General features: G+C 54.7%; 1 protein-coding gene across 1 annotated transcript; it reads left to right on the top strand.

The window, feature by feature from the left end:
• The first annotated feature begins 166 nt into the window (after nucleotides 1-166).
• On the top strand, nucleotides 167-6,872 carry LOC119091016 (chorion peroxidase). The gene is made up of 7 exons (XM_037213738.1): nucleotides 167-598; nucleotides 2,407-2,511; nucleotides 3,159-3,292; nucleotides 4,245-4,512; nucleotides 5,379-5,642; nucleotides 6,216-6,408; nucleotides 6,838-6,872. Exons 1-7 carry the CDS (start codon nucleotides 167-169, stop codon nucleotides 6,870-6,872), a joined length of 1,431 nt encoding a protein of 476 aa, XP_037069633.1.
• Nucleotides 6,873-13,254: the final 6,382 nt, after the last annotated feature.

Genomic DNA, 13,254 nt, shown 5'->3' with positions numbered 1-13,254 from the left:
TCTCGGGCAGGGGTCGACGCGTCTGATGGCGGCCACGTACCAGGACGGCGTGTTCCTGCCGCGCTTCCTTGACACGTCCGGCGCGCCGCTGCCCGCGCCGCGGCGCGTCACCATCGCCGTCGGCGGCGAGCGTGACGCGCCGCTGCGCCACCTCACCGACGCCGTCATGCAGTGGGGCCAGTTCCTGGACCACGACCTGGCGTTGGCGCCGTCCGTGGAGCCGGACCGGCCGTGCTGCCGGGACGGCCAGTTCTCGCAGGGCGCGCACCCCTTCTGCCTGCCGATCGTGGTGTCGGCCGACGATCCGACCCACAGCCTCTGCGGCTGGACGTGCCTCGAGTTCACGCGCTCGGTGCCGGCGTGGGACGCGCGCCTCCGCTCGCTGACGCAGCTCAACACCCGCACCAGCTTCGTGGACGGCGATATGCTGTACGGCGTCAGCCGAGCCTGGACGGCGTCGCTGCGGGACGACAGGGGCGGAAGGCTGCGGGTGAACGACGGGAAGTTCCTGCTGCCCGACGACGAGCCGGAGATGTGCCTCAGCGCGCTGGAGAGCGAGCCCTGCTTCCGGTCCGGTGACCTGCGCGTCAACGAGCAGGTCAGGCCCGACCCGCGGAAGGTCAGGTGGGGTGGCCGCTGCAGCAAAATTACAGTTGCAGAAGGCCGGTGTCGCAAATGGAATAACCGATGGAAAGTACGCGATAGTTGTACCAGGTTGATACCGCAGGCCAGAGTAACAGTTTCAGTATGTTCAGGTCGGAGGTCTGGACACCAGCTACAGCGCATCAAAGATCACATTAATATGAGGCTAACGTCAAAGCTCACGACCGCTGCTGCTGAAGATCAAGGTAATATCTCAATATCCCAGTTCAGGGTCTCAGGCCAAGACTCCTGTTCAAGGTGTAACAACAAAGTAATAAGTGAAGGCATCCTGCAATCAACCCCCAAAGCGCAGTGTCCAAGCACACGTCTCCCGGGGGTAATGTGGCCATGATCTCCATGACGGTAAAAAGCAAGTTTTTCCTTCCAATTCAAGTCTGGTTGTCGAGGAATGCACATGGCTTTTTGGGCCGGATCTCCTATACGGCATGTGCTGAAACTTCCCTGATTCATCAGCACAAAACCACAGCAGTGAGCAGGTCAGTGCTGGTGCTGGTCAGTGCCGGTGCAGGTTAGTGTTGGTGCAGGTCAGTGCTGGTGCAGGTCAGTGCTGGTGCAGGTCAGTGCTGGTGCAGGTTAGTGCTGGTGCAGGTCAGTGCTGGTGCAGGTCAGTGCTGGTGCAGTTCAGTGCCGGTGCAGGTTAGTGCTGGTGCGGGTCAGTGCTGGTGCAGGTCAGTGCTGGTGCAGGTTAGTGCTGGTTCGGGGCAGTGCTGGTGCGGGTCAGTGCTGGTGCAGGTTAGTGCTGGTTCGGGTCAGTGCTGGTGCAGGTCAGTGCTGGTGCAGGTTAGTGCTGGTGCGGGTCAGTGCTGGTGCAGTTCAGTGCCGGTGCAGGTTAGTGCTGGTGCGGGTCAGTGCTGGTGCAGGTCAGTGCTGGTGCAGGTCAGTGCTGGTGCAGGTCAGTGCTGGTGCAGGTCAGTGCCGGTGCAGGTTAGTGCTGGTGCAGGTTAGTGCTGGTGCGGGTCAGTGCTGGTGCAGGTCAGTGCTGGTGCAGGTCAGTGTGGTACCCAAACCGGAGTCGAGGATGAGGGGCACAGATCAGACCCCAGTTCAAAGTCAAAGCCAAAGCTACAGCAGCACGTGACACTTCAGCGTTACAGGTACGGTAGCAGCATGCAGTCGACAGTCAACGCTTCATTGCCGCGACCTATCCCCTCGTTAGTTTCGGCCCAGCGACGGCCTACACTTCAATCGCTTACGTCACCACTGAGTAGGGCTTAAAGGTCGCAATGTCTGCGATTGTGAGACATCACGGGCTCCGGAAGGGGATCCCCGAGGCCCTCTCCCGTCCGATGTCACTAGCTCCGGAAGGGGATCCCGAGGCACTCTCCCGTCCGACGTCACTAGCTCCGGAAGTGTTTGGCTGGGCGGCCGCACCTGCCTCTTTGCGCGTGGAACCGGAGACCAGCCGGCTCCAGGGACCTGGGAGCAGGGACCAGGAACCAGGGACCAGGGACCGGCTCCCGGGCCATACCAGCTTCATGTCTGCTCTCCGAGCACAGCCATGCCAGTTTCATATCTGCTCTCTGAGCACCGTGTCCACTAGTCCACTCGCTGACAGTCGTCTGGACCACAGTCCGTTTCCTGTCACAGCACGTCACCGTCCAGACGTCTCCCCGCCTGTAAGTTACCCGTCTACTGACCACACCCACTGCGACAGGTGCGGCTGGCCGTGATGCACACCATCTGGATGTCAGACGTCTCCCCGCCTGTAAGTTACCCGTCTATTGACCGCACCCACTGCGACAGGTGCGGTTGGCCGTAATGCACACCATCTGGATGCGCGAGCATAATCGGATCGCCTCTCGCCTGGAGAAGATGAATCCATTGTGGGACGATGAGCGACTCTTTCAGGTGTGCAGCTTCTCCGCTTTGGTGTAACCCGTCTGCACCAGGGTGTGACACCCTGCTCTGATTTGCTACGCGCTCTTAGGTGGAGTATAGTTATGGTTCTTGTATCTGGGTCATGTTGTTGAAGATTTTACGGGATAAATGGCGTGAATCTGAACGTAAATGAATCAACACGCCCGACGAAGGTGAACTGCTTCCAGCCGCATTACCGTGCAAACGCAGGTTATCAACTTCTTCCACTTAGTTTTTGTTCGATTCCGGTTCTTGTCCATTGGTTATTTATTATCCTCGTTCCACATCTAAAATGTGGATTTAGATATGAACTACACGCACGATGCTCAAACGAAACATTATTTCATAACGCTGCTGCCAAATTAAGATATCTTGCAATCCGCGCCACCTAGCCAGGCCGCTTTCCCTCGTCACAGATGGCAGCACTGCGTCGTTGACCCGGTCTCTAACGGCTCGCAGGAGAGCCGCAGGATTGTGGTCGCCGAGGTGCAGCACATCACCTACGCCCACTGGCTGCCGATCGTTGACCCGGTCTCTAACGGCTCGCAGGAGAGCCGCAGGATTGTGGTCGCCGAGGTGCAGCACATCACCTACGCCCACTGGCTGCCGTCGTTGACCCGGTCTCTAACGGCTCGCAGGAGAGCCGCAGGATCGTGGTCGCCGAGGTCCAGCACATCACCTACGCCCACTGGCTGCCGGTCGTTCTGGGCGCCAACTTCACGCGCTCCTACATGATTGACCAGCCCCAGACCGTCTTCGGTTACTCAAACAGGTGACGTCGGCGGGTGTCGGAGGGGCCGGCGTCAACTGTTCGGGCTGGTGACGTGAAACCGTGTTGCAATGGTTACGTCATTGAGTGTCCCAATGGTGACGTCATCACGTGTCTCATCAGATGACATCATACAGTAAATGCCACGTCATGTCCTTGCGTTGGCTCCGATTCGTCGTGCGCTGAAGTTCAACGGCCCCTTGCACTTCGCTTGCCAGAAATCCGTGGACGTAGATTGGGATTTTCTTTCGTATGAGTGGTATTCAACTGAACTTCTCATGACAGTGCAGGTGCGTTGATGCGTTCTTTATGACGCTGATTATTTGTTCTGGGCCCTCTGGTGTCCAGAAATAATGTTCAACACAGGAATAATGTTCACATTTGAAATTCCGTGCGGGGCATACTGAATATCATGATCATGTATCCAAATCAGTGTCATACATCAGGTGAGGTCAGTCATTATCAGTATTTGTCTGCTTTCAATAAATAGTCGTTCTAAATCACGGTCCTTTTCCATTAACAGTCACGTCAAGGACGGGCATTGCCCTTTGCATACTTAAATCTCTGGTGATTTTTAAGCCAATTCGCACTTCAAATGTGTTTTTGAGGTGGTCTAGCTACTCAGCGCCCCTAACATCCACAAATATATCGTGTTCATAACGGGAGTAAATGTCATGACATAATGACAGCAAATGTTAGACCCGGTTTACCTAGATAACATCTAGCTCTGATTTACACAACCACTGGGATGTTAGGAATAATCATCAAACAGTTCCGGTCGTCGTTGCAAGATGTGTGCCGCACAGAACAACATGCAAGCATAGGTATGACGACACTTTGGAGTCAAATATCGCGGCAGGTTTCATGCATTTGCCTGCAGCCAAGCATCCTTGCAATAACCGCCAATCTGTGGCCGATGGACGTGTACCTGAGGCACATTGGCACCCTTCGTCAGATACAACGCGGACACGGACCCCACCATCGCCACCGAGTTCTCCAGCGCCGCCTTCCGCTTCGGCCACTCGATGGTCAACGACAACGTTTTCCTGTTCTCGAACGTGCGCGCGGGTCCGTCCGGCTTCACCCATCTCAAGGATCTGTTCTTCAACCCGCGCCTGTTGTACGAGGGGGCGATGGACCTCCTGGCGAAGAGCCTGGTGGTGCAACATCCGCAGACATGCGATACCAGTTTCGCGCCTGCCCTCACCGAGCATCTGTTCCAGGTCAGGCCAGGTCAGGGTGCACACAAACCATAGAGCAAAAACACTCTGATATCCGCCTATAGAAGTGTAAAAGCGAACTGGTCGCGAGCCGTTAGCGGCATTCTCAATGACGTCTTGTTTTCTGTCTGGGATCACAAGCACGTGTACGATATCGCAGAGCTGCTCTTTCAGAAGCCGCGTTTTATGCTGCTCCCTTCCCACCTGCGCCTCCTCATCTCATCCATGAGTCCACACATCCACACGGTCCTTCTCACTAAAACTGTGGTTCTTTAGACAAGCGGACCCTCCTCGCATACGTTCTTCTGTACCATCCGAGGACGCTTCTCCGCCCAAGCTCTCGCTAATCATCGAAGCTATTCTTCCTCTGTCGAGCTGCTTCGCCTGACCCGGGTCCTCGCTCCGAACCCGGCGTCGTTCCGCATCCGATCGCTCCCTCCGCGCCTGAACACTGCCCTGATTGCTGTTACACCGCCGGTCCTGACCAGCAATCTCTCCCGCAGAACTGAACCGCACACCAGCCGCAAGGTCTTCCTCGTTGAACTGACTCGCACACCAACCGTTGGATCTTCCCCGCTGAACTGAGTCGCACACCAACCGCAGGATCTTCCACGCTGAACTGACTCACACACCAACCATGGGATCTTTTGTGCTAAACTGACTCGCACACCAGCCGCAGGATCTTCCCCGCTGAAATGATTCGCACACCAACCGCAGGATTTTCTCTGGTGAGCTGACTCGCACACCAAGCGCAGGATCTTCCTCACTGGACTGACTCGCACACCAAGCACAGGACCTTCCTTGCTGAACTGACTCGCACACTGAACACAGGATCTTACCCGCTGAACTGACCCACACACCAACCGCAGGAGCGGGGCAGCGCCTGTGGTCTGGACCTCTTGGCTATCAACATCCAGCGCGGCCGCGACCACGGCATCGCCACGTACGCCGCGGCACGCCGCTGGTGTGGTCTGCCCCCGATGCCGACCTTCAGTGACCTGACGCGGGTCATGCAGCCCGACGCGGTCATTCGCCTGGCGGGCGTCTACCGCTCGGTGGAGGACATCGACCTCTTCATCGGCGGCGTGTCCGAGAGGCCGGCGGAAGGCGCCCTGGTGGGCCCCACCTTCCAGGTCAGTCGGCAGGCCGGTCAGGAGGCATCGATTGGTGGAGGGTGGGCTTGTCGTCGCGGTCGATGGGTTGATGGAAGAAGTTAGCGGAACGACCCGAGAGGTCAGTGGACTCACAGTTCAGGGCTAAGAGTCCCGATCGCAGGTCATTGGACTCGTCTTCAGGTGCCTGCAAATCCCACGTAAGGGATCCACGTTTCAGCACAGCTAACGCATCTTACATAACGTCTTGTCACGACGCATGAAGCTTGGTACGAACATTGAGCGAAACGAGAAGAAGATGGCAAACGTACGCGTGTTTGTTCGAACATAACATTGTACGAACTTTGAGCGAAACCAAAATAAGATGACGGATTTATGTATGGCTGCATGCACGTAGATATGTACCTATTTAGGCCTGCTTATATGCATGTATGGATGTATGAATGTGCACATGTATAATTGTGTTATATGTGTATGCACGTTATACACATCCATGCGCGCAGGCATGCATGCATATATGTGCATACCAATTCTTATCTGCACTAAAACCATCATTAACGTATTTGTCATCACAAATTTCTCCATCCGCCGCAGTGCATTATTGGCAACCAGTTCTTCCGGCTGCGCTGGGGTGACAACTACTTCTACGACCTGGGAGGCGACGAGCGACCCTGGCGTTTCACGCCCGCTCAGCTGAGGGAGCTGCGGCGGGCTACCCTGGCCCGGGTCTTTTGCGACGCAATCGGCACGATCACCGAACTGCAGGAGGACGCGTTCCGCGCGCAAGGCGAAGACAATCCATTTTCCGCAACTGCCGGGACCTGCCTGAGTCGATCTAGATCACTGGCGGGCCGAGGGGTGACAGTGGTCACCCTGGGTCACTAGCGGACAGAGGGGTGATAGTGTCAACCTGGGTCACAAACGGACGGAGGGATGGCAGTGTCACCTTAGGTCACTAGCGGACGGAGGGGTGGCAGTGTCAACCTGGGTCACAAACGGACGGAGGGATGGCAGTGTCACCTTAGGTCACTAGCGGACGGAGGGGTAACAGTGTCACCCTGGGTCACTAGCGGACGGAGGGGTGACAGTGTCACCCTGGGTCACTGGCGGACGGAGGGGTGACAGTGTCACCCTGGGTCACTAGCGGACGGAGGGGTGACTGTCACCCTGGGTCACTAGCGGACGGAGGGGTGACAATGTCACCCTGGGTCACTAGCGGACGGAGTGGTGACTGTCACCCTGGGTCACTAGCGGACGGAGGGGTGACAGTGTCACCCTGGGTCACTGGCGGACGGAGGGGTGACAGTGTCACCCTGGGTCACTAGCGGACGGAAGGATGACTGTCACCCTGGGTCACTAGCGGATGGAGGGGTGACAGTGTCACCCTGGGTCACTAGCGGACGGAGGGGTGACAGTGTCACCCTGGGTCACTAGCGGACGGAGGGGTGACAGTATTACCCTGGGTCACTAGCGGACGGAGGGGTGACAGTGTCACCCTGGGTCACTAGCGGACGGAGGGGTGACAGTGTCACCCTGGGTCACTAGCGGACGGAGGGGTGACAGTGTCACCCTGGGTCACTAGCGGACGGAGGGGTGACAGTGTCACCCTGGGTCACTAGCGGACGGAGGGGTAACAGTGTCACCCTGGGTGACTAGCGGACGGAGGGGTAACAGTGTCACCCTGGGTCACTAGCGGACGGAGGGGTGACAGTATTACCCTGGGTCACTAGCGGACGGAGGGGTGACAGTGTCACCCTGGGTCACTAGCGGACGGAGGGGTGACAGTGTCACCCTGGGTCACTAGCGGACGGAGGGGTGACAGTGTCACCCTGGGTCACTAGCGGACGGAGGGGTGACAGTGTCACCCTGGGTCACTAGCGGACGGAGGGGTGACAGTGTCACCCTGGGTCACTAGCGGACGGAGGGGTAACAGTGTCACCCTGGGTCACTAGCGGACGGAGGGGTGACAGTGTCACCCTGGGTCACTAGCGGACGGAGGGGTGACAGTATTACCCTGGGTCACTAGCGGACGGAGGGGTGACAGTGTCACCCTGGGTCACTAGCGGACGGAGGGGTGACAGTGTCACCCTGGGTCACTAGCGGACGGAGGGGTGACAGTGTCACCCTGGGTCACTAGCGGACGGAGGGTAAGCAGTGTCACCCTGGTGACTAGCGGACGGAGGGGTAACAGTGTCACCCTGGGTCACTAGCGGACGGAGGGGTGACAGTGTCACCCTGGGTCACTAGCGGACGGAGGGGTGACAGTGTCACCTGGGTCACTAGCGGACGGAGGGGTGACAGTGTCACCTGGGTGACTAGCGGACGGAGGGGTGACAGTGTCACCCTGGGTCACTAGCGGACGGAGGGGTGACAGTGTCACCTGGGCCCCTGTCGGTACTGACCTGACTCATTGGTAGGGAGGCGCAGGCTTTATTCGAGAATGTTAGGAAAGGCCAGGTGCTAAAACATGTGTCCGTGTCTCACTTGGCGTAGGATTGAAGGAATACAAGAAAGCACTGCTGCATGTTTTAGATATCTTCAGTATGGTACACCTCTGGGGAAGAGAAGAGCCTGGACGGTGGTTGTGTCGGCATTTGATTGGTAGAACAACGTTTTCCATTGACGTGCGATAAGTACCACAGGATGTCCCATTACTTGGCAGGACGACCATGTAGGCCTCGTGGCCTGGGAAACATGTTCGCTCGTCCCACGTGCGAGATTACTCCTTCTGGCCATTCGTCAAATGTGTTCTTGTATCTTAGTGCCCTGTTTTGCGTTTGTTAAAATGCGGTGGTTTTTTCGTACTGTTCAGCCACCACAGTTTTCTGACACGTGAAGATGGGGCAGTTGCTTGCATTCCCGTGAAAGCTGCTACTTTCCAGACCATAGACGGCTAAAGACTTACAGCCTCGCGTCTCCCTGGCCTGTCACATCAGCTCTCACGTCACACTCACGGCTGCCGCCAACAGATCGCCGGCGATTACTGGGGTGGAATCCGGACGGTGAATACAGGGTGGCCGTGTGGCAGCCAGGTCTCGCTTTGTGTCGACCTAAGTGTGAATACATTGTAGTCCACACGTGGCCCTAGCCTCCGGACTTGCGGCCCAGCATGCAATAACACCACACGCCGGTACTTTGCTCATTAAGGTTTGCTGACGGTCGTCGGTGGTCAGCTGGCTATGCGCTGAGTCCAAGGTCAGCCGGTCAGGAGGCCGCGCGCGGCAGCTGGACGGCTCCGGTCAGGTCAAGGGTCACGGGTCGTTCCCCTCCGCGCAGGTCGTAAGCGTGGTCAGCGATGGCAACTCTTTGTGTGGTCAAGTTACCATGGCCATCTAAATGTCACCTTGGTAAGGCGCCCATGGTACTAGTGATAGGTAATTCGGATTGCGCCAGACGCCGAGTCAGACGGATGAAGATAGCGGGAAGTGACGGTAAAACTATGGCGCAGGGCCAGACTAGCGGACTGTCTACGTCGGTGGAGGGGCTGGAGCGGCAGCTGGACACCCCATCTGAGGGACAGAAGCGTGACCAGTGGACGAGCTGGTGCGACAGCTGGACACCCCAGCTGATTGACAGAAGCGTGACCAGTGGACGAGCTGGAGCGGCAGCTGGACACCCCAGCTGAGGGACAGAAGCGTGACCAGTGGACGAGCTGGAGTGACAGCTGGACACCCCAGCTGAGGGACAGAAGCGTGACAGAAGCGGGACAGCCCTGAGTCCGGCGGTGCTTTACCTATGGCTTACAGGAGAACAGGAGAACTACGAACCACCATAGTCCGTCCCAAACCGCACTTTGAAAGGATATCTGCGTTATAAAACCATGGGTATATTATGAAATATATATATATATATATATATATATATATATATATATATATATAAATCATATGGAGACCCCTGCAATAATGTAAAATTCCCCTGAGAAAAGTAACAAGGATACTCAGCACCCTACTCAAGGAGCTGTACCAGTTGCGCAGAAGCTTTCGCTGAGTGCTAGACCCAACCGAAAAAAACGGATCTAAAACATAGAAAAACGTGTAAAGCATGCTGACAGTGAAGGAGAGAAGAGAACTTCTCCAAACTCCAGAGAGCTTCTGTGCCATCGGCAAAGTGAAAAGGCTCTGAATGCTGGAGAGGAGGGTGCAGAAATCGGCGGTCACTTTCCGTGCCTCGTCTTGGCGTGGGTGGGGGTGCCCCTCCCCCCACCCGGCCATGTGTCTGGGACCGCCGCTGCCTCCACTGCCTCCCGGCACTGGAGCGGACGGGGCGTGACCGGCCCGCCTCGCGCGCGAGGTCGGCCCAGACCCAGACCGCCGCTCCTTCCACCGCTTCCTAGCGCTGGAGCGGACGGGGCGTGGCCGGCCGGCCGGGCGCGAGGTCGGCCCAGACCACCAGGCGGGTCACCGGTGACGCCATGGACGATGCGTTACAAGGTGGCACAAGTATAGCGCTGACACTTGGTGCCTGCTGGCCTGGGTGGTGCTGGTGCAGGAGGCAGTCGGGCTTTAACGTGCATTGGTGGCAAATTTGGAGCTTCTTTGGCCTTTTAGAATACGGGATTAACAAATTAGTCACGTTCTTAACACAAAAGCTTTGCGAACAAACATAATGCTCTGTTTAACAACTTATGATCAACATCAGAATGTAATGACTTGCCAAAAGATGACATAAAACAATGGGGGTACCGATAGTGGAATGGTTCAGCTACGCGCCCGGGAAACCAGAGAAACGGGTTTCAATTCCCCGCGATACTTGCCCTTCCTGTCAGAGTGAGGGGGAGGCGAACCTATATAGCCTTAGCAGCTGAGTGCGTCTTAAATTACCAATGACACCCACACCCACACCCACACCCACACCCACACCCACACCCACATCCACACCACACCCACACCCACACCCACACCCACACCCACACCCACACCCACACCCACACCCACACACCCACCCCACCACACACCCACCCACCACCACACCCACACCCACACCCACACCCACACCCACACCCACACCACACACACACCCACAAACACACACACACACACAACACACACACACACACACACACACACACACACACACACACACACACACACACCACACACACACGCGCACACACACACACACACACACACACACACACACACACACACACACACACACACCACACACACACACACACACACACACACACACACACACACACACACACCACATAGTTGCTGCCAACGTCGACCATTAATCGCCAAACGGTCTCCCAGAAACTGGTTTAAAGGATGCTGGTGTTTTTACGCCAACAAGGTGTCTACAACATTACTGGAAAAAGGCTCTGTAGACCGACGGACAATTAACATTTTCAACCGACACTGCTCCCGCAAGACATCGCATGCATATGATCGCACGCACCGACCGATACTGCTCCCGGAAGACATCGTGTGCATATGACCGCACATGCCGCGCACGACAGCATGTATTTCACATTTGACACCGATCGTTACAGTACAGCCACTGTGAAGGGCCCGCGACCGTTGATTGAGATCTTGTGGGGGTCCACGGAGCACAGCGGATGCCGTGATCAGGCGACTGTGCTGTATTGGCAGAGAAGCAGCCCTATCAGTCGCACATTGTCACATTCCTCGCGTATGTTAGACATGCTTCCCAAGCCGCGGTAGGCTGTCCACCACGTGGCATGTTAAAAACTCACCGCCCAGTGTTCACTGGGACGAAACCGGTCTCGTCGGCTCACGGACGGCCTGCATTGCCGGCCGATGCCGCTCCCGCGAGGATGTTGTAAATTTTAATGGTTTGATCTTGAGACTGACGAGTCTCAAAGTTTAGTGCCGCTAACGACTGGCAAGCTGGCCCGGTTGGTCATGACGTCCGGGTGAGTCAGTGGTTTCCTGGCAGTAAGCACATTGCCTTTCCACACATTTTACCAGTCCCGTCTTGCAGTTGGCTGTGCCCCCCACTCAGGGCAAATAAACATGCTTGATATATTGTGATGGCGTCTACATACTTCAAACGATGTTCCGTCCCGCAGCGGCACCATCTATTATGGCTAAGAGGGCAACAAACCTGCGGAGATCCGCAAGTATTGATTTTCAAGCACTGAAAGTTTCTTCTATCTATTAAAACAGGGATATCAATTTGCAGAAGTGATTGGGTTAGGGATAGCAAAGGGCTCACTGAATTCTCGTCGCCTCAAGGTGTGAATGTCAACATATTTAGTCCACTTTGATTGAACGAAGCACAACTTGCAACTTTTGTCCTTTTTCAAAAACTCGTTTGTTAATCAGTATGGTAGCCATGGCTAATAAAATATTGTTCAGGAAGACTGACTTGTGTAAGCCATAGACTTTTCCCTTATCTTTTAAAGGATTCCAGCAAGACATATGGGGGGGGGGGGGGGGGGCTGCACCAACATTGAGCGACCAGATTAACATCGGGATGAAGGGTGATTTGGGGTGCAGGGTTCTCATAAAATAAGTTGGACTGACAATCCTGCATCATGAATGGCAACTATTATGGGTAGATTTGTTAGATTTGTGTGATAAAATGTAAGTTTGCTACAACAGTATGTATACAATAAAAACCCGATGTATGATAAACGTTAAGGTGCATTGCTCTTAAATGAATAGCAGGCTGATATAAAGCTATTAATAAATTTAATATGCTTGTTTCTAGGCAGCTTTTGTATGACCATTTTGTTTTGCGTAAGCTGTTGAGTGCATTTGGAAGGGATATTATGCATATAGATAAGCTAATGCTTCTTCGTTCTTCGGCTTATTCTTCGTAGAATAACCAGAAGAAGGGAGATGTAGATGAATTGACAGTTTGGCTATATGCATTTATCGAAGCGAATATCAGGAGTAAATTCGAAACTTCTCTGAATTTTGAACTTACAATTTTGATTGTCGTTGATCGTACAAAAGGCTGTTTTTAAGGTAATGCTGGTATTCGTTTCAACAAAGGCATGTAGCCGAGATATGAGTTAATCTATTTCAACTGTCTTCTGATTGTTCTATGCGGAGTAAGACCATTAGTGTTGTATCATATATGATTTTGTTTTAATCGCAAAACTCATTGCCTTGCATTTCCATCAGCCACGGTTTTGTTCTGGCGCACGTCGTTATGCTTGGCATCAATCGCTGTCGGTGACACTCAAATCTTACAAAAGAAATGTTTACGCGAGTACGCCTTTCTGTCTGGTCTCCAGCGTTTTTGACACTGGTTTGAAAATCCCGCTTGTGCAAATTTATGGTAAGTCACCTGATTAATGATCGGCAAGATCATTTGTTTGCCTACTCAGCAAGATCACGCAGACGAATCCGGCGACTTTGCAGAATCAAACAGCCCACTTTGCCAACCATGCTAGATGTTGACGCGCTTAGAAACATCTCTGTTCCTGGTTTGTTGCTGATGATGCCCTCGCAGTCTTCAAATCCCAAAACCAATCGTCTTGCATTTTTAACAGTGATGGTTTCGTTCTGATGTACGTCATGATGATTGGGTTTATTTGTTGTCGATGGCACATCTTTAAGTTCCACAACATACATATACGAGAGCACACTGCTACTGAGCAGGGTTTTAACGTAGTCATGTAAAATTACCGACACTGGTATCGTATATCCACCCC

Source organism: Pollicipes pollicipes, unplaced genomic scaffold (genome assembly GCF_011947565.3).
Source record: "Pollicipes pollicipes isolate AB1234 unplaced genomic scaffold, Ppol_2.1 Scaffold_3216;HRSCAF=3773_pilon_pilon_pilon, whole genome shotgun sequence".
Lineage (NCBI taxonomy): Eukaryota > Metazoa > Arthropoda > Thecostraca > Pollicipedomorpha > Pollicipedidae > Pollicipes > Pollicipes pollicipes.
The sequence above is the reverse complement of the archived record's forward strand: the minus strand, read 5'-3'. Positions and strand labels throughout refer to the sequence as shown.

What these genes read in the sequence shown, in the direction of transcription:
- LOC119091016 (XM_037213738.1), top strand. Translation starts at nt 167, where the DNA reads ATGCAGTGGGGCCAGTTCCTGGACCACGACCTGGCGTTGGCGCCGTCC. An exon ending in GTCTTCGGTTACTCAAACAG is followed by an intron (nt 3,293 to 4,244) that starts GTGACGTCGGCG and finishes ACCCTTCGTCAG; the next exon opens with ATACAACGCGGACACGGACC. An exon ending in TCACCGAGCATCTGTTCCAG is followed by an intron (nt 4,513 to 5,378) that starts GTCAGGCCAGGT and finishes CACCAACCGCAG; the next exon opens with GAGCGGGGCAGCGCCTGTGG.